The 20,300-nt window shown below is 49.2% G+C and overlaps 1 protein-coding gene across 3 annotated transcripts in view; it reads right to left on the bottom strand.

Moving 5' to 3' along the window:
* The window catches only part of CACNA2D2 (calcium voltage-gated channel auxiliary subunit alpha2delta 2), a 599,591-nt gene that overhangs the window by 457,692 nt on the left and 121,599 nt on the right, over positions 1-20,300 (bottom strand). For all 3 annotated transcript variants that reach the window (XM_048856900.2, XM_048856901.2, XM_075130629.1), the window contains exon 3: positions 12,755-12,871. In XM_048856900.2, the coding sequence (XP_048712857.2) occupies positions 12,755-12,871 (117 nt within the window). The remainder of the gene's footprint in view (positions 1-12,754; positions 12,872-20,300) is intronic.

Raw genomic sequence — 20,300 nt, 5'->3', positions numbered from 1 at the left:
CTGAGGAGCCTCCTCCTCTGCCCCTACCGAGAGGAGGGACTGCGCCTCTTGAATTAGAAGCTGCTCGTGAGAGGGGTCCCTGAAGAGAGTCGGGGAAGGGGGTTGGGGGGGATACAGAATTGGATGGAATATCCCCTCTCTACCACGCAGAGCACCCATCGGTCTGAAGTAATTCGAGATCAGGCACGGTAAAAAGGGGATAGATGGGACGAGAAAGTAAGATGGGAAGGATCCAAAGGTCGTACTGGCAAGCCGTCCTCAACCGTACCCTCAAAAGGGTGGCCTAGAGCCTGTTGGGACCCTGGGCTGGCCCGAGCTTTGTCCAGAAGGAGGGCGTTACCTCCTCTGAGTGCTCCTGTTCTGCCTTCGCGGAGCGTCCTGGCGGTTTTGGGGTTGGTAAGAACGAGGGGCAGGTTGAGGCCTAAAATGTCTGCACTGGGTAGCAGGCGTGTGAAGCCCCAGCGAATGAAGGGTAGCCCTCAAGTCCTTCAAGCTGTGAAGTCTCTTATCCATCTTCTCGGAGAAGAGAGCTACACCCTCGAAGGGAAGGTCTTGAATGGTCTGCTGGATCTCGTGGGGAAGACCAGAGACCTGTAGTCAGGAGCCTCTCCTCATAACCACCCATGTGGCCAAAGTGGGGGAGGCCGCATCCGCCAGATCCAAGACTGCTTGGAAAGATGCTCGGGAGACCAGTTTCTCCTCCTCCACAAGCGCAGACAACTCCCCCACAAGCTTCTTGGGGCAGAAGTTCTGTAAACTTAGCCATAGATGAGCAGGTGTTATGCCCATAGTGGCTTACTATGGCCTGCTGATTGGCTATACGAAGTTGCAGGCCTGCTGTCAAGTAGACCTTCTGGCCAAACAGGTCCAGTTTCTTGGCATCCCTGTTTTTAGGGGTGGATCCTTGAAACCCTTGACATTCTCTCTGATTGGCCACGTCGACCACCAAAGAGTCCGGAGGAGGGTGGGTGTAAAGATGTTCATACCCTCTAGAGAGAACAAAGTAGCAGCGCTCGGATTTCTTGGCCGTAGGTGCCAGAGAAGCAGGAGTTTGTCACAAGTTCTTAGATGCTTCGGTTATCGACTTGATAAATGGCATTGCAACTCTGGAAGGGCCGGAGGGAGCCAGGATGTCTATGACAGGGTCTTAATCCTCTTCCACCTCCTCTGCCTGAATCCCCAGGCTTTGGGCGGCCCACCTTAAAAGCTGTTGAAGAACCCGGTTGTCCTCCAAAGCTGGGGCCGTCAAAGTCCCCACGACCACTTCATCAGGTGAGGACGAGGAAGAGAGAACAAGAGGTGGGCCCAGTTCACTGCCTTCGGCCCCCGCAGGGTCCCTCGGCACGCAGTACTCGGGCTGTGGAGCTGATACTGATGAAGAACTCTGCACTGCAGCTGGTGCCGGGGCAGATAAATCCGGCGGGACCAAGACCGTCAGGGTCGGTAGGGAGGGAGCTGAGGCTTGCACTGGTGCCATCACATGGAGAGCTGGTGCCGGAGCTGGCTGAGGTATCGGTGCCGAAACCATGTGAGTCGGTGAGGCCACTCCGCCCGAGGGCGGCGCGGTCATCAGCGGTGCCAGCACTGACTGTGGCATGAACGACACCAAGAACACCGACACCGTTCTGGAGCGCGGACCATGGACTTGACCTTGGCTCTGATGGTACACCCAGGGTGTCCAGAAGGGCCACTGAGCAGGTGGTTGCCACTGTTGCTACCACGGTGCTGGGTATGGTTGGTGACTGCCCCGGGACCTGGACCTTCTGCTCCGCGATCTGCTAGATCGAGCTGAGTCTACCTCCGACTCCAAGGTCTCCGAATAAGATGACCACAGAGGAGCAGTCCCCTGGGTCGCCAACGAACAACAACTCGATTCCCAGGAGTGGTGCACTTCCTGCGTCTGTGCAGGCGGTGCTGGAGATGGAGAATGACGGGCCATCATGGTTGGCTTACCCCTGGAGTGGAACAGGGCGCATGTGGTCACCAAAGATTTGTCCCTCCTTTGGGGGGAGGACGGCACCGGGAGGCACATCAGGTCCGTTGCCGCCTCGAACGCCTCCAGCGTTGATGGTGGTTGTATGTCCACCAGATGGTCCGGGGACCGAGGAGGGTTTGGACGCGACTGGACCCCGGCCGGGGCAGGAGTCGACAAAACCCTGGGTGGAAGCGAGGCAGAGGTCGTTTGTCCCGAGCCACTCGCGGACAGCGCTGGCCCCTTAGGCTTCAAGGGAGGTGATCGGTCCCTCTCCGGCCTCTTCTTCTTTACCGGCACCGGAGAAGGAGAATGGTGCTGAACTGAGGCCGACGCCCTATGGCCCGAGTAGTGGTGGTGCCGGTGGGCTTTAGAGTCCTTAGCCAGGCCCGTTTTGGCGCTGTTTGCACCAGAGCGCTGCGCACCGAAGAGGACGTGCTCAGTGCAGGGTCGTTGGGTCCCTGGTCAGATTGCGGTCTCAGAGCCGCCTCCATGAGCAGGAGTTTTAGTCTCTGCTCTCTGTCCTTAAGGGTTCTTGGGCGGAAACCCTTGCAAACACTTGTCCTTTTGGTGAGTCTCACCAAAGCACCGCAGGCAAGACAAGTGAGGATCACTCTTGGGCATAAACTTTCCACAGTACTCACAGAGTTTAAACCCCAGAGACCTGGGCATACTCCCGAAGGGGAAACGAACTATCTAACAAACCACTACTAACTATATGAAAAGTACAACTATAGAGAATAACTGTTTACACTAAGAACAAAGACACTGCTAAGGCGCTTGCTGTAAGAGCGAGCAAAGTTCCAGCTAGCCATCACAGGCGGTAAGAAGGAACTGAGGGGGTGGGGGAGTCAGTGGGGCCCGATATTGGGCACCATGAAGGTGCCACTCCAGGGGGTGCCCAGGCAGACCCTACGGACGCTGCTAGGGGAAAAATCTTCCAGCTGTCTTGCACGCGGCGTGTGCACACCTACTTGTAATGGACATGAACAATCACTCAAAGAAGAACTCACACATGCCACTGGGAAGAGGGGGGAGAATGCTTTTTATGAGTACTAATTCACTATCATACCCGGTTCTCCATATCACATGCCTCCAGAAGCCAGAGAGGAACAATGCTACAGGCAATTAGCATGGAGAGCAACAGGACAAAGAGAGAAGCAGCTCCTGACACAGCTCAGTGGCTTTCGCTGGAGGAGGAAGGGCAGTCCTGTTCCAAACTGGATTAGCCTAGCCCATTGTGCCCTAATACCACCCTCAGCACAAACATTGCTGTCAAAAGTCAGATAGTTCACCTCTGGAGAGATTTAACTGCTTGCAATGACAGTGCCATAAGACTTACTGGGGGGCGGGGGGGTGACCACTCTGAATGGAGCCAAGGAACATTTTGTTGCATGCCAATCTTTGCAAGTCTTCACACAAGGGAAACCTTTCACTCTCCCTATCAGGGAGCTGAAGGACTGATAAAGACTCATTACCCAATACCTATAAGGGAAATCTCATGGCTATCAGAAAGAAAAGGAGTACTTGTGGCACCTTAGAGACTAACAAATTTATTTGTTAGTCTCTAAGATGCCACAAGTACTCCTTTTCTTTTTGCGAATACAGACTAACACGGCTGCTACTCTGAAACATGGCATCAGAGCTGTTAAAGGGATAAACCTGTCCAATTAAATCCCCTCTGCATGCATGATATATGCTAGACACAGATTGAGCCCGAGACAACTCCCAGTGGAACAGAACCAGACAGTACACATCAGGGCTAAGAGCATCAGAGGATGAGCTGCCAACCTTACAAGCACCCTGACCAACCAGCTACCATCCCTGGAAAGCCCCCTAATGCAAGGTTCTATAACAACGCACCACACTCCTACTATGCCTTCCCTCCCAGGATTCAAAACACTTTATAAGCATTAATTGCACTACCATGCAAAGCATATGAGTAATGATATGCTGATGGGGAGACTGAGGCACAAAAAGTTAAGTACGTTGCCCAATTTCTCCAAGTCTCTTGTGTGAAGCCAGGTCCCCAGATGCCTGGTCACATGCTGACACCATTAAGATGCTGGCCCCTTTCTCATGCACTGCACAGCCGGTGCTCTCAAGCACCATCTTTGGAACTGGAGCCAGGGGAGAAGGGAAACATATTCCTCAGTAATAGAAGCTCCTACAGCAACACTCCCAGGAAATCTCTTCAATGAGACCTGCAACAGTGTTTAAAATAAAAATACACCTCTAGAGCTTTGCTCCTGCTGCTTGTGTTTTGCCTTAGGGTGATGTGGAAGGCCACGCCTGATCTTCCCTGCCTTTGCTGAAGGACAATTTGGGGATCTTCTAGGATGTACACAGTGAGCTCTTGCATCTTAACTGAAGGGACAGGAACGTTGAATCTTTACCAAAGATGTCCTTTCACCAGAGCATTCATCAAGCATTAGAGATAAGTAGGTGTTAACTAAACCCAGGGTTCATCCACACAGGTCAGCAGCTGGTGAGACGGAAAGTGAAAACAAGCATGGAATTGTGATGGGGGAGAAAGGAGAGAGAATAAGCTCACAGGAATTGGAAAGAGCACAGGACCCATTTAACTGGCTGCTCCTGGGCAGCGCCGACTACAACACCTCACTCACGGGGCTACAGGAAACAACAAACAGATCTCCACCATAAGGCAGCTTAAACTTTTCTACTTTGCCACCAGAATTTGTGCAGACAGAGAAATACAGCCTCAACTGCCCACCCTTCAGGCCTGTGCAAAGACCCTGGGCAGGCAGTCCAACGGGTGGAGAGAGAGAGAGGCTAGCTTCAGCACTGAACTCCGCCCCCAGCGTCTTGCCCCCAGGGGTTCAGATCTAAGAACTATCAGGCAGAGTGACCCAGCTGAACCCAGCTGCCAGGCTGGATTGTGAAGAAACAGGCAATTGCTAAAGGAGCTGGGACCTGGACGTCCTAGGATCTGTTGGTTCTGGTCTCCAACTCCCATTCCCAGCATTCCAGGTTATCCATACTCCCTGATGTTGTTTATCTGTATCTTATTTTATTGTATCAGATAGACCCCTTTCAGAGAAGAAGAAGAAAGAACACCAACACAGCCAGGACTGTTGAGGCAAGTCACAGTGTATAAATAACTCAGCATAGCCCACAGTAAGCAATGGGATGTATAGCTATCATGAGGCAAAGCAAATCATCTGTGGCTAAACCTCTGAAATGGGAACCAATCAGCAGTCGAATTAGCCTTCAGAGGTCTGCATGGGAAAAGCCCAAAATGAAACCCAGGAGCGAAGCTTTCCATCCCGCCCCTAACACCTAAGAATGTGGGGAAAATTCAGATCCAGATACTAACTCCACACACAGCTCCTATCCCTTGCTGATTACAATCCCTTACCCATAACTATTTCACATTTGGGGACAATGTATACCTTCAGATCAGCGGCACTGCTATGGGTACCCGCATGGCCCCACAGTATGCCAACATTTTTATGGCTGATTTAGAACAACGCTTCCTCAGCTCTCGTCCCCTAAAGCCCCTACTCTACTTGCGCTATATTGATGACATCTTCATCATCTGGACCCATGGAAAAGAAGCCCTTGAGGAATTCCACCACGATTTCAACAATTTCCATCCCACCACCAACCTCAGCCTGGTCCAGTCCACACAAGAGATCCACTTCCTGGACACTACAGTGCTAATAAACAATGGCCACATAAACACCACCCTATACCGGAAACCTACTGACCGCTATTCCTACCTGCATGCCTCCAGCTTTCACCCTGACCACACCACACGATCCATCGTCTACAGCCAAGCTCTGCGATACAACCGCATTTGCTCCAACCCCTCAGACAGAGACAAACACCTACAAGATCTCTGTCAAGCTTTCTTACAACTACAATACCCACCTGCAGAAGTAAAGAAACAGATTGATAGAGCCAGAAGAGTTCCCAGAAGTTACCTACTACAGGACAGGCCTAACAAAGAAAATAACAGAACGCCACTAGCGGTCACCTTCAGCCCCCAACTAAAACCCCTCCAACGCATTATTAAGGATCTACAACCTATCCTAAAGGATGACCCAACACTCTCACAAGTCTTGGGAGACAGGCCAGTCCTTGCCTACAGACAGCCCCGCAACCTGAAGCAAATACTCACCAACAACCACATACCACACAACAGAACCACTAACCCAGGAACTTATCCTTGCAACAAAGCCCGTTGCCAATTGTGCCCACATATCTATTCAGGGGACACCATCACAGGGCCTAATAACATCAGCCACACTATCAGAGGCTCGTTCACCTGCACATCCACCAATGTGATATATGCCATCATGTGCCAGCAATGCCCCTCTGCCATGTACATTGGTCAAACTGGACAGTCTCTACGTAAAAGAATAAATGGACACAAATCAGATGTCAAGAATTATAACATTCATAAACCAGTCGGAGAACACTTCAATCTCTCTGGTCACGCAATCACAGACATGAAGGTCGCTATCTTAAAACAAAAAAACTTCAAATCCAGACTCCAGCGAGAAACTGCTGAATTGGAATTCATTTGCAAATTGGATACTATTAATTTAGGCTTAAATAGAGACTGGGAGTGGCTAAGTCATTATGCAAGGTAGCCTGTTTCTTCTTGTTTTTTCCTACCCCCCCCCCCCCAGATGTTCTGGTTTAACTTGGATTTAAACTTGGAGAGTGGTCAGTTTAGATGAGCTATTACCAGCAGGAGAGTGAGTTTGTGTGTGTATGGGGGTGGGGGGGATGTGAGAAAACCTTGATCTATGCAGGAAATAGCCCGACTTGATTATGTAAAGAGTTGTCACTTTGGATGGGCTAGCACCAGCAGGAGAGTGAATTTGTGTGGGGGGTGGAGGGTGAGAAAACCTGGATTTGTGCTGGAAATGGCCCACCTGTTGATCACTTTAGATAAGCTATTACCAGCAGGACAGTGGGGTGGGAGGAGGTATTGTTTCATATTTTCTGTGTGTATATAAAGTCTGCTGCAGTTTCCACGGTAAACATCTGATGAAGTGAGCCGTAGCTCACGAAAGCTCATGCTCAAATAAATTGGTTAGTCTCTAAGGTGCCACAAGTACTCCTTTTCTTTTTAAGAAAAAAAAGCAGTCATGGGACATTCATGGCTCTGCGGGGAGACAATGCCCTCTTTTACCACACTGAGTCCAGCGGAGCTAATCAGCAACAGTGATTTTTCCACTTGTGTTTGACTTCAGTTACAGAGACATGCTCCGAGAAACTGCTCAGCAAACAGAGAAAAGGACACTGCTGCCACAGCCCTGGGACCAGATTCTCATCTCCCCTACACTGGGATCAGCTGGGATAACACCATGGTATTCAGGGGGAGAGTGACATGGTGGGAATTGGGCACATTGAGTTCCAGAAGCTCCCTCCCATGGAAAGCGCAGCCTCCCATGTTTCAGGGAGTGACTCTGGCAAAAGGATCATGTCTATTGCTGCAATTAAGAAATATTTCCCCAGTGCCACTTAACACCTCTGGAAAATGTCAGTGGCGTATCAGCTGTTTGCACTGATGCTTTCTGAAATCCGACATCAGCTCAAACCACAACCCCTGCTGCCCTCCTCCCTTTGCTGTGCTGCAGCTTGGCATTTACAGAGCTGGTTAGGAAGAGAGTCTGGGCTGAGTGGAGCACATCAGTGGCACACAGCCGCAGTGAGCAGGTGGAAGAAGCCATGAAAGTGGCATGCACAGCTTAACACGAAGCAATTACTACTCCGATCTGCACATCCAGGTAGCAAGCGAAAGCACATGCAGGAAATAGTAAACCTCTGCCTTAACTGTTGTGCTGGGTCCCTTCCTTCCCAGTCTGCCATGGTCATCAGCTCCTCCTGACCCCAGGGCACTTGCCACCCTGGAGAGTGGCTAATCATGGGCATGGGAAGTAATACACAACAGGCCCAGAAGGGAGGGAGAAGAATCCAGCAGTAATACCACTGAAGGAGATTACACTTCCAAGAAGTAGAACCACCCAAATTTATCCACAGCCAATAATAAAAAAAAAAATCAGGTCCATTTAGTCAAGTTTATTTTTCTCCCAAACTCTTCTGCAGGCAGCGATTACACAGCAGCAGCACCATTATAATACAGTACACCTAGGCAGCATCTCCTGTACTTGTGCAATACACAAAGCAGCACGAGGATTTCAGAAAGAGCAACAATGCAGACGTGGGGAAGGGGGACCCAGCTTCCCCCTTCCCCCATCTCTCCTTCTATAAAATCTGCTGTCTCCGGGGTCCTCATCAATCATGGATTCCCTTGGGGCTCCCCGACTCACACAAGTCACCCCACTGACTTAAGCAGGGCTTCCTGTTTGAGTGGCAACAGCAAGATCCAGCCTTTGGCCCTGTGCATCAGAGGCCACTGCAGCTGCAGCCTGTTTGCTGACACTGGATTCTTCACTGCCACCTCATCTGTGTGGAACTAGCACTTTCTGCCCCGCCCAGCAAGTGCCTGAACACAGCGGGTTGGTGCTCTCCAGAGATGGGCGGGGCGCAATAGAAACATGTTAACTCAGGTTAAAAAAACACCACCAGTGACTGGAGCAGGGAGGGAGGCAATGCCAGCCAGCCCTCTCCTTCCAGCCAGGCACTCACTGCCCTCCGCAGGCATTCAGAATGCCAGGCTCATGAAGATGGAGGCTACGTTGCTTTTTTCTTATTTCCAGCTCACCCTCCCTTCCTGGAGCCTGGGGAAGCAGGGAGCAGCAGAGCGATGGCCACGGAGTTCGGGAGCACAGTGCTGGCTTCTACAGTGCCTCAGAACATACGAAGGGGGCATTTCTCTCCCTCTATGGTTCCAGCAAAGGGCGGTGTGGGGAGGGAGTAGTGCTGAGGTTTGGGTTGGGAGAGAGGAGAATATACAGGGGGACAGCAGCCATGGGAGGGGCTTCTCAGGCCCTGTCTGCCTTTCCCTACCTGGGCCAGAGCAGACACGAAGGGGAGGACGTAGCAGTAGCGGCTAACGCTTGGGGGACTGGTAAGTAAATCCTGCAGAAGCTGTACTGGAGGCGGGCTGAGGCCTAACACTGAGCTCTGGTAACCTCACTAGAGCTGTACGTAAAGCCTCAGAACAAGCGCCCAAAGCACAATAAACAGGTCAGTTCCCTTGACAAATTCCCCGAAGGCAGCCCATGGCACAACTCTTCCTGCAAGCGCACAGACGTGGGAAGGGACTTGAGTGACAGAAGGGGGGAAAAGAGGGGAGACCTGGAAAAAAAAACAGCCACAGAAGAAGAGAATCCCAAGAAAAAAATAAGTTTGGTAAATGACTGACAAGAGACGCAGAGAAATTCTGGACTCAAGCACTTGTCAAGCCATGAGCAAAGCAACTGTAATTCCCAACAGAAGGGTCAAAGGTGCAGTTGGGGCATAACTGGGATATTAACTCACCATCATTTGGCAGTTGCTGACACCTTGACCCTTTTGCAAAGGTTTGGGGGGGGGGGTCATATTTCCTGGGTAGAACCAGGGCAACTGTTGGTCCAGGCCAAAAAGCACCACAGAAGTTTGAATTTGATGCAGGAAGGCAATCAGAGCCATCCATGTTTTTTCCCTATAACTGATCTGATGTGACACACTGGCTAAGTATGTTGTGTCCTCTAGTGTCAGTCAACTAGGATACAAGCCTACTACAGCTACGAGCAGAGTTACTCTATTAGCTTGTGGTAGAGGGCTGGGCTTTTGGGACTGAAGGCCAAGGATTCCATCCCTGCTGATGACACCAGGAAGCAAGTGGAATGGTGATTGTAGGGCCTAAGAAAGGATACACTAAGAGAGTTAACACAGGGCTGGTTGGTGTGAAAGGGGCTTCCCCTGGACAACAGGCACTGGGGACAGAGGCAGCTCCATACTGATTTCATGCTTATGGCTGGGGAGCAGGGTAGGCCAGCAAGAAGTCTCCTGGTATCTGGCGGAGTGCACTAACCCCACAGGCCTCGTGGGAACAAGAAAGGAGTGTTGCAGAGAGATCCTGTTAGGAATTTTTCCTGTCTCATGAGGAAACAGACAGAATGGTCCAGTGTAGAGAGGAAGAGCAGTAGCTAAGTGCCCAGCCTTGCAGCTCTGCTTTACTGAGAGAAGCAATCACTCTCCTTCCCCCACATTACTCTGAAATGCACACAGGAAATAAGAATGCCTGTGATCACCACACCCCTGCTGCAGCCATAAGGCTGTTTTAAGCCACTGCCACCAAAAGTCAGCATCAAGTGTGGTTTCTTATGTTTAATTTTTGTTTCTATAGGGGAAGCAGGGGGGACTGTAAATATTATTAATCAACACTCTGGACACAGCTTAACTTCCTTTAATCAGGATGCATTAATGTTTTGCTTTGAAATTGGGAACAGCAGGCTCTTTGATGAATAGGCTGAATCATCGTCTAATTTGAATGTGACTCCTATGCAGTGCCTGCGCAGCGTGCTGAAAGGCTAGCTAGTATCTTCCTCCAGAAACCCTGCTCACTGAGAGACGTCCTACACCTCCTACAGCAACAATACAAAGTGGGGAGGGGACTACTTTTCCAGCGGTGGAAGCATACAGGTGCCACAAAAATTGTGCTACATAAGGCCTGATGCCCCCTCCCACTCTCACTGATACACGTCAGTCACACTTGACTCAGCTGCTGAAAAAAACATTTAAGGAAAATCATCATTGCTCCCATGAGTCACGGGGGGAAGAGAAATGTCTCAGAGAGATGATTCAACTGGAAGGAGAGCGCAGGCAGAAGAAAACATAGGTTGGAGAGGAAGAAAAACTTCCTGGTAGGGAGAAGCTGCGTTAGGTTTTGTCTACACTAGCACTTTTGTCAGCAAAATTTTTGTCCATTGGGGTGTGGACAGTGCTATGTCCATGGGAGACCTTACAGTGGCACAGCTGTAGTGGTACAGCTGCGTCAATGTAAGGTCTGTAGGGTAGACACAGCCTTAGGCTGTGGCAGAGGCTCCCAAAGGAAGTGGAGGGAGAGCTTTGGCTTAGATCCTGGCCCCTTTGGCACTGTACAGTCCCTCTCCCTGCCAGTGCAGGACTGAAGGAGCCAAAAAGGTTTCCCCCATCCCTAGATTCTATTGCCTATCACCAATCTGGGAGGAGAGACCAGGAGCACCTACTAAAATGTTATAATTGAGGTGTATGGACATTCAAACCGGCTTGATGAGAGATGAACCACCCAGGGTCTCATTCTGAAAATGCATGCTTCATAAGATTCTCTCAGCCCTGGATAAATACGAGTCACCTCACCATGCTGGGCTACTGAATTGGGGGCTCTTATCACAGACTGGCCAATACCAGAGATAGAATCAAGCTGGAAGACAACTGAGATTAAGTACATCTGGCACCACATGGGCCGCATCTAGCCTGACCTTAGGAACAGGAGATGCACAGCCGCCTTTCAGAACTGCCTGTGAACCAGAACAGGGGACAGGAAGGAGGCAGTGACTGACCCCACAGATATATTTACACTGTGCTGTAAAGCTTCCAGCACCATTCCCTGTTATAAGCAATTCCCCGGGGAGTTCTATCCTATTCTACTCTTATTCCACGCTCATCACAGTAGGATCTGAGCATCTTCCACCAGTGCATTAAGCATCAGGACTAACACTGTCACAGGCTTAGAAATAGGCCTTGCACTTTGAGCAGAAGTGAGGATTGGGATGGAGCAAGAAATGTGTCATTAGACAGATGGAGGTGGAAAGACTGGGATACTTCATGCATCATGGCACAAAAGCAAATAAATTAAAAAAAAAACAATTTGGGGTGGTCCTTAGTTGCTGTAGGAGTTCATTCCACAGTCTGGGACCGGCCCCCAAGAAAGCTCTGTCTCTTGTTCTCTTATTAAGGCACAGAGACTTTGTATTTAACATTACATAACACAGCAATGAAAGCCTGCTCCAAACAGCTACGGCATGGTCTTTCCCTGCAGTCCAGCCCCCCTCCTACCAAGATGAAGGGTGACCTTTGATCTCTCCATCTGCACCCGCACATCCTTGCACGACACCTCACCCATCGCCCCTGGTTAACTCAGTTGCATGCCTTGTTAGGCCAGTGTTGCCACTTGAACTGCGTTCCCAGGTGCAGAACTTCACCACACACAAAGTTTCATAAAATCAAGCACTCCAGAGGAAGCGACAGTTCCAGTAAATGAAACAGCTTTATGGCAGCGCGATCAGGTTATCTTACTCCAGCACTAATGAAATGAGCTCACTCAAAGAGAAAATGACACAAAATGGGAAGTGAGATTGGAAACTTAAACAGATGCCCAAGGGGACAACTCACATGCTTATATCATAGGCTATGCGCACTGTCCATCCGGGCCATCGGACACAGGCATGCAAGCATTTCAGGTTGCAGCCTCTTAAAGAACCAAAGCTATCTCTCGGTAACACTTTTTGTAAGTTGTGCTAAGGAACTGAGGTACTTTCCCCCGTTCAGTAGCTGGGGAGAATACACTGGCAAGGTTCAGAAGCCAACGTCTCTAACTATAGCAGCACATGTAGCAGTTATCCCAAGACTAAGGATGACACTTTACTTGAAAAGTCCCCTATGCTGGAGAGTTGCTGAAATTTACCAACCCATGTACCTTCCACACCCTTTCAGAAATATTCACGTTAAGATATGCAAACCCTAAGAGATGCAGTGCCTAGGAGAGAGCACGTCACCGTGTTCTGCTGGCAAGGTCACACCATTCTGCCAGGATTATCCCTTCCCGCAGACCCCCAACACACCACAAGAGACCAATGAACCAGGCAGGCCCCTTACCTTTAAAGCCCGGACTTTCTTGGCCAACAGGCTCTCAATGTCTCCTGACACTTTCTCCACTAATTTCTTGGGGACGTTCTCCTTGACCTCAAACAGGTTCCTGTTGTCATTGTAGATCTAGTAAGCGGAATAAAAAGAAGAGAGACGGTCATCATTACATAAAGACATGAGAAACACAGATACCCCAGCCCTACAGTGCCAAGGGATTGTACTGCATGGGTAAGATAGGGGCTGTGGCATTTGTAAGTTGGGAGGCTTAGCACGCAAGGAAGGTGTGCACAAGGGTATGGTCTGAAGCTCATCCCTCTGGGTTTTCTAGCTTCCTCTCTTCTCCAGCAGAGACATCAAGGGCCTTTCCCTCCCCAAGGCCTGAGACATCCCAGTGCAATGGCCACCCATCCCTCTGGTGACCCAAATGTGCAATGCAGTCAAGGCCTCCCCAATTTTTTCACCCATTTTTTAGTGTCTAAATGATGTCCCCAGACCCCAGTCACAATCCACACTCCAGATCTTACTTGCCAGACCAGGCAACTGCAAGAAGAGCTCACTGCCATCCCCCAGGGCCAATAGTTCAATAGACACATGGGCTGACAGCAGATGGTACATAGCACCGCTGCCCAGTGCCAAATCAGCAGGGGGCAGAAGGGAGGTTAGCCAGCCGGATCGGACTGAAATTGGGATAAAACGTAGGACTTCCCCAGTAAACCCAGAATTTGGCCTACCTGCGCTGGAGAAGGGAGAGAGAGAAGTTGCCCAGTGGTGAAGGCAAAAAAAGTCCTGATACAATTAGCTACTCATTTGGGTTTCTAAAGTTTGCAGCCTTACTCCTGTGGCATGCTCTTTCACATGGATGGAAACCACCCTAGCTAAGTACATTCAGCCCTGAGGAAACCCCACTGCATTTCCAGTGGAGCCACTCTGGGGATTGATCTGTCCCACCAGCCAGAAGCTGATGCTAGAACAATCAGTAAAATTGTTAAAAACCACACTGACATGGTCAGCATTAGGCTTCAGAGTTAACAACTCCCATTCATCTCCACAATGAGCGGAGGAGGCTTAAATTATGCAGGAAACATGGGAGATCCCAGCAATCCGTAGGGTGACTAACTCCACTACAGCAGGAGGAAGTTCCATGAATGACAATTTCCAGTACCACTGATAACAGGGTACTGACTTTCATTTCTACCAAAGTACCTACCCCCCGGCCTCTGCCCAAGCCAGACAAAAAAATGCCCCCACTTTGTGACCTCCCCACATGGCCTCATGCCCTTTGTCCCCACATGGCACGCCATACCTCTTCCCTCTCCTAATTAAGAGGCATCCTCCCACAAGCCTGTAAGCCCTAGGTCTCCCATCAGAGGCATGTTAAACCAGACAGCAGAAAATCACCCAAGTAAATCTGAATCCTTGGAGTTCACAGGCCACAAAGTCAGCATCATTGCTCAGCTGCACTGCTGAGCCTCTCATTCCCCTGGCCCCATGTACAAGACTGCAGGCTCTTTGGGGTAGGCAATTCTGTCTTCATAGAATCATAGAATATCAGGGTTGGAAGGGACCTCAGAAGGTCATCTAGTCCAACCCCCTGCTCAAAGCAGGACCAATCCCCAACTAAATCATCCCAGTCAGGGCTTTGTCAAGCCTGACCGTAAAAACTTCTAAGGAAGGAGATTCCACCACCTCCCTAGAAACGCATTCCAGTGTTTCACCACCCTACTAGTGAAAAAGTTTTTCCTAATATCCAACCTAAACCTCCCCCACTGCAACTTGAGACAATTACTCCTTCTTCTGTCATCAGCTACCACTGAGAACACTCTAGAACCATCCTCTTTGGAACCCCCTTTCAGGTAGTTGAAAGCAGCTATCAAATCCCCCCTCATTCTTCTCTTCCGCAGACTAAACAATCCCAGTTCCCTCAGCCTCTCCTCATAAGTCATGTGTTCCAGTCCCCTAATCATTTTTGTTGCCTTCCGCTGGACTCTTTCCAACTTTTCCACATCCTTCTTGTGGTGTGGGGCCCAAAACTGGACACTGTACTCCAGATGAGGCCTCACCAATGTTGAATAGAGGGCAACGATCATGTCCCTTGATCTGCTGGCAATGCCCCTACATATACAGCCCAAAATGCCATTGGCCTTTTTGGCAACAAGGGCACACTGTTGACTCATATCCAGCTTCTCGTCCACTGTAACCCCTAGGTCCTTTTCTGCAGTACTGCTGCCGAGCCATTTGGTTCCTAGTCTGTAGCGGTGCATGGGATTCTTCTGTCCTAAGTGCAGGACTCTGCACTTGTCCTTGGTGAACCTCATCAGATTTCTTTTGGCCCAATCCTCTAATTTGTCTAGGGCCCTCTGTATCCTATCCCTACCCTCCAGCGTATCTACCTCTCCTCCCAGTTTAGTGTCATCTGCCAACTTGCTGAGGGTGCAATCCATGCTATCCTCCAGATCATTTATGAAGATATTGAACAAAATCGGCCCCAGGACCGACCCTTGGGGCACTCCACTTGATACCAGCTGCCAACTAGACATGGAGCCATTGATCACTACCCGTTGAGCCCGACAATCTAGCCAACTTTCTATCCATTTTATAGTCCATTCATCCAGCCCATACTTTTTTAACTTGCTGGCAAGAATACTGTGGGAGACCGTGTCAAAGGCTTTACTAAAGTCAAGGAACAACACGTCCACCGCTTTCCCCTCATCCACAGAGCCAGTTATCTCACCATAGAAGGCAATTAGATTAGTCAGGCATGACTTGCCCTTGGTGAATCCATGCTGCCTGTTCCTGATCACTTTCCTCTCCTCTAAGTGCTTCAGAATTGATTCCTTGAGGACCTGCTCCATGATTTTTCCAGGGACTGAGGTGAGGCTGACTGGCCTGTAGTTTCCAGGATCCTCCTCCTTCCCTTTTTTAAAGATGGGCACTACATTAGCCTTTTTCCAGTCGTCCGGGACTTCCCCCAATTGCCATGAGTTTTCAAAGATAATGGCCAATGGCTCTGCAATCACTTCCGCCAACTTCTTTAGCACTCTCGGATGCAGCGCATCTGGCCCTATGGACTTGTGCTTGTCCAGCTTTTCTAAATAGTCCCGAACCACTTCTTTCTCCACAGAGGGCTGGTTACCTCCTCCCCATGCTGTGCTGCCCAGTGCAGTAGTCTGGGAGCTGACCTTGTTCGTGAAGACAGAGGCAAAAAAAGCATTGAGTACATTAGCTTTTTTCACATCACCCTGCCACAAACCATCTAGCACATTTCGGGTGCTATAGAAACGATCATATGGAGTCTTCGCCTGTAGGGCATCAGTTCAAATCTAGATCTGATCAGTAGCAACAGTGACTATTTGAGGCATGGACTGTTTCTCACTATGTGTCTATATGGCGCCTAGCCCAAACGGGGCCTGACCTGAGATGGGCCTCTGGGCACTATTGTAATCCATCTGAGACGTCTGCGGTGGCTTCTGTGCAACATGCTGGGAGTCTCAGCCCAGGTCCCTCCACAGCAGACAAAACACATCACAAAAGTTACCAGACCTGGCCCAGTGTTGGCAGCCTCAGTGGAAAGATTAAGGATGGGCTGGGCCAGAAATGGGCTGGGACTCTTCTCCGTTGAGGGGATAACACTATAACCAGCAGGAGCATTTGTGGTAATGCAGGCCTAGATCAGAGCAATGAAAGCTGGTGCTTCAGGGCATGCCCGGGAGACAGGATGGTAGTGCTCTCTACACACTGCACTACATCAGGGTTGGGTGAAGTGGGGCTCCACTTCCCAGAAGCTAGTGATGAGGTCAGGATCCCAGCAGATGGGCCAGTGCCCTGATCCAGCATGACAAACACTATGTACTTCTGCAAATTGGCAGGGGGTGAACTGGAGGGAGTTCGCGCTGCCACTGTTCAGGCAGCATTGTGCGTATAAACAGGGGGCTTCGATCACCAGAGCTACCAGGCTGACACCTTTCACTGGGCACTCTGTTCTCTAAAGAGGCTGGAATGAGAACCCCTGTGCTGTATTCCAGCTCCACCAGCAGAAAACAAAGAACACGATTAATTAATCAGACAAACACCGGCTCCTGCACCAGGCCTAATGCGAGACAACTCCTATAACGGAATATGCCCAATGCTATGATTTAGGGACAGGGAAGGCCACCAAAGTATTACCCTCCTAATGCGATCTTCAAAGTACCCCTACAAAACAGCCCAGCAGAAGGATGCAGACACCAACCCCGTGGAAAAATTACTTTGATATTTCCATCCCCTCCACCTCTCCCCTGAAAATCTGAGCTGGCACATCAAGCAGTTTCTCAGTGGACAACAAGCTCCTGATAACTTGAAGGCAGCTGGAGGTGAATTTGAAGTGTCTGAATACTGAATCCCACCTCCCACCTCCCCCCAGTGGCTGAGACAAATGGTTACAGACGCAGAGGTTGCATGTGGTGCTTTCTGAGGCTAAGGAAAAGATGCTGCTTCTCCCCTCGGACAGTCTCTCCAGAGCTCCGTCAGGGTTAACCCACAGGTTCCAGCCTTGTTTTCTCAGACCCTTGCTGTAATGGTCGTTCTGCCCAATGCCCCATTTCTGATGTGCCCAATTTCTCCTTTCTGTGCTGCTGGTGCATTCCTGACAACAGCCACCTCGTGCTGACCTTTCATCCAGAAATACCACGCCAGCACAAGGCTCTGCTCCCAGAACTTATGGGAGGGATACTGTCATTCCCAAAAAGTCAGGGTTTCAAGCAAGTTACCCTGGGTGCCAGCTTTCCCTGCAAATGGAGTAACAAACTTCCTCCACCAATGTGCCTGTCAGCTGCATTCTAACTAGCAGGAGCAGCATGTTGAAATTTGCAAGACTCCCCTATTCTGAGCCTATCATAGAATCATAGAAGATGAGGGTTGGAAGAGACCTCAGGAGGTCATCTAGTCCAACCCGCTGCTGAAAGCAGGACCAATCCCCAACTAACTCATCCCAGCCAGGGCGTTTGTCAAGCCTGACCTTAAAAACTTCTAAGGAGGGAGATTCCACCACCTCCCTAGGTAACGCATTCCAGTGTTTCACCACCCTCCTAGTGAAAAAGTTTTTCCTAATATCCAACCTAAACCTCCCCCACTGCAACTTGAGAAAATTCTTGTCAATTTCTCTATATTACTGGCTCACAAGAATGGGGCTGGTAGGCACAGGGAGTGGAAGTGTGCTCTGGCACCCCACAGAGCAGAGGCCCAGGGAGGTGGTTTGTTTGCCTCATCAATTGCAATCATATGCCCGTAAGGAATAGCTGGGGAGATCAGGAGACACCTCACTGGGTCTCCTCCTCTCTCAGGCTGAAGAGCCATGTAGTTCACAGGAAAGACAGGAGGGATCGCCCTAGAAACTAACCCCTCAAAGCCAGCTACTTCAATAAGTCTGTGCCTCTCAGGAACCCACTCACTTTGGCCCCAAAGTCATCCTATGTTCCATACCAATCTGGTGTCCCCACAGCTTTTATTGTTGGAAATTACTGACACTGGAAATAAAGATTAATGGATCTGGGGTAACAGAGAATTATTTACAATAAAAGGAGGCATCCCGCAGACATTTTAAGTATTCTATGTGAATAATCTGTGAGCGCCCCTCATTTCAGGTCCTTGTCACACAGCTAGGTCCCAGCAGGCAGGAAGGTGTGTGCTGCTGATAGCAATGAATGCTATTCTGGGAAAGAATCTCGCCGGAGCACAGAACAGGTTAAAGACAGAAAATTGAACATAAATTATATTCTCCCTCACTCTCTTTTTTCCTTTGGTAAGTAACAGCATAACAAAGTAATGTGTTTTGAAGGCACGCTACCTCCAGCTAAGCAGCAGCAATTAGGAAAGCAAAAGAAGGGGAACAGTCTTCAAGGAGAAAGCTTCGGATAAAGAGGGCACCCTGACATTTGTGTTTTCCTATTATGAAACGTAAAATCAGCTCCCATTGGTTAGAGCCAGAAATGGTGCCTACCCATTGTGGACAGGGAAGTGGGGGAATAATAAAATCAAGCAATGCTCCCCAGCCCCCATCACACACCCTCTGCAGATGTAGGCCTATGTAGGCTTCGTCTGTCAGTTTATCCAGGTTAATGAGAATGTTTCAGTTCAAAGAGAGGGTGACCAAAAAAAAAAAAAATTCAGATGGGGTGGTAGCATTGCCTATTAAGGTTGCCAACACTTCCCATGATAAGACCTTGTTTTCAGATGTGTATAACTTTGCCAAACTTTAATCATTTGAGCTGAAATTTTACATGCACATGCGGAATGTCTGCCTTGGGCTGAACAGTTGGGGAAAATTTCAGCCAAAACAGCCCAGCCATTTCGGAGACTGAAGCTAGTGAAAAATACATTGTAATGGCCTAGCTCAAAGGAGATCTGGGAGCATTATTTAGCATTTACAGAACTCTCTGAAGATACAAAGCATCAGGGAAGTTAGGGCTGCAGAGCTGAAGCTGACAGCTGCTCCCTCCTCAGCTCTGTTACAAAGCTTCCCATGGCAATTTGGGCATCCATGACAGATCAAAACTCCCCTGGCAACCCTAGTCATGCTGCTGCCATCAATTCTTGGCCTCCTCTTCTCTGAGTGGCAGCTTTGCTGTCAGACGCTAAAGGGAAGCTACTTTGAAATACTGAAGAATCCTACAGCAATGGACTGGACTACTGTACTAACTACTGCAAGGTGTGGTACTGAGGCCTGTGACGTTGCTCCCAATAATGCTCTATGTGAATATGCTTATGTATTCTGCCTGGATCCGACCGATCCTAACATATCAATGTATATATGACATAACTGGAATACGTTTTTATGCTACATATGTCATGTAACATATCTCTGTAAAGGTTATGATCTACTGAATATATTCATCCTATTTGTATGCATGTATCATTTTTGTATTCGAAGTTATGAATATTGGCTATGTACTTGTTTAATTTTAAGTAGCCTCAGTGAAGCAGTTGGTCAGCTTCCTGAGAAAAGACTATTCTCAGTAAGTGCCCAATCAAGAAACTCTTAAGCTAACAATGAACTTGGAGACGCCCATCGACACCTGAGCTTTCCCAGGAATGTGGTCTGGCTGATAAAGAACTCAGGTCATGCATGGACATGTGACTTGCCCATGTGACTCCAAAACTCCATCTTGGAGCTGAATTCTGGATAGGAGAGGAGGAGATCTCCACCCACAAGAGAAAGTCTATTTAAGCTCCTGGCAGACCCCTCCATTTTGTCTTCAGATGGCTCAAGAGGTAGCCTCTCCACCCCCAAAGGATACCTGAAAGAAACTGGAACAAAGGACAGTAACTACAGGGGTGTGAATAATTGCTGGACCCAGGCTAGAAGGAGGCTAGTCTGTAAAAGAAGCTTATTGGAACATCTCTGAGGGTGAGATTTCATCTGCAATTGCTTTCCTACTGTATTAGGCATAGACTTGCATGTTTTATTTTATTTTGCTTGGTAATTCACTTTGTTCTGTCTGTTATTACTTGGAACCACTTAAACCCTACTTTTTGTATTTAATAAAATCACTTTTTGCTTATTAATTAACCCAGAGTATGT

The sequence above is a fragment of the Caretta caretta genome, chromosome 7 (assembly GCF_965140235.1).
Source record: "Caretta caretta isolate rCarCar2 chromosome 7, rCarCar1.hap1, whole genome shotgun sequence".
Classification (NCBI taxonomy): domain Eukaryota; kingdom Metazoa; phylum Chordata; order Testudines; family Cheloniidae; genus Caretta; species Caretta caretta.
The sequence above is the reverse complement of the archived record's forward strand: the minus strand, read 5'-3'. Positions and strand labels throughout refer to the sequence as shown.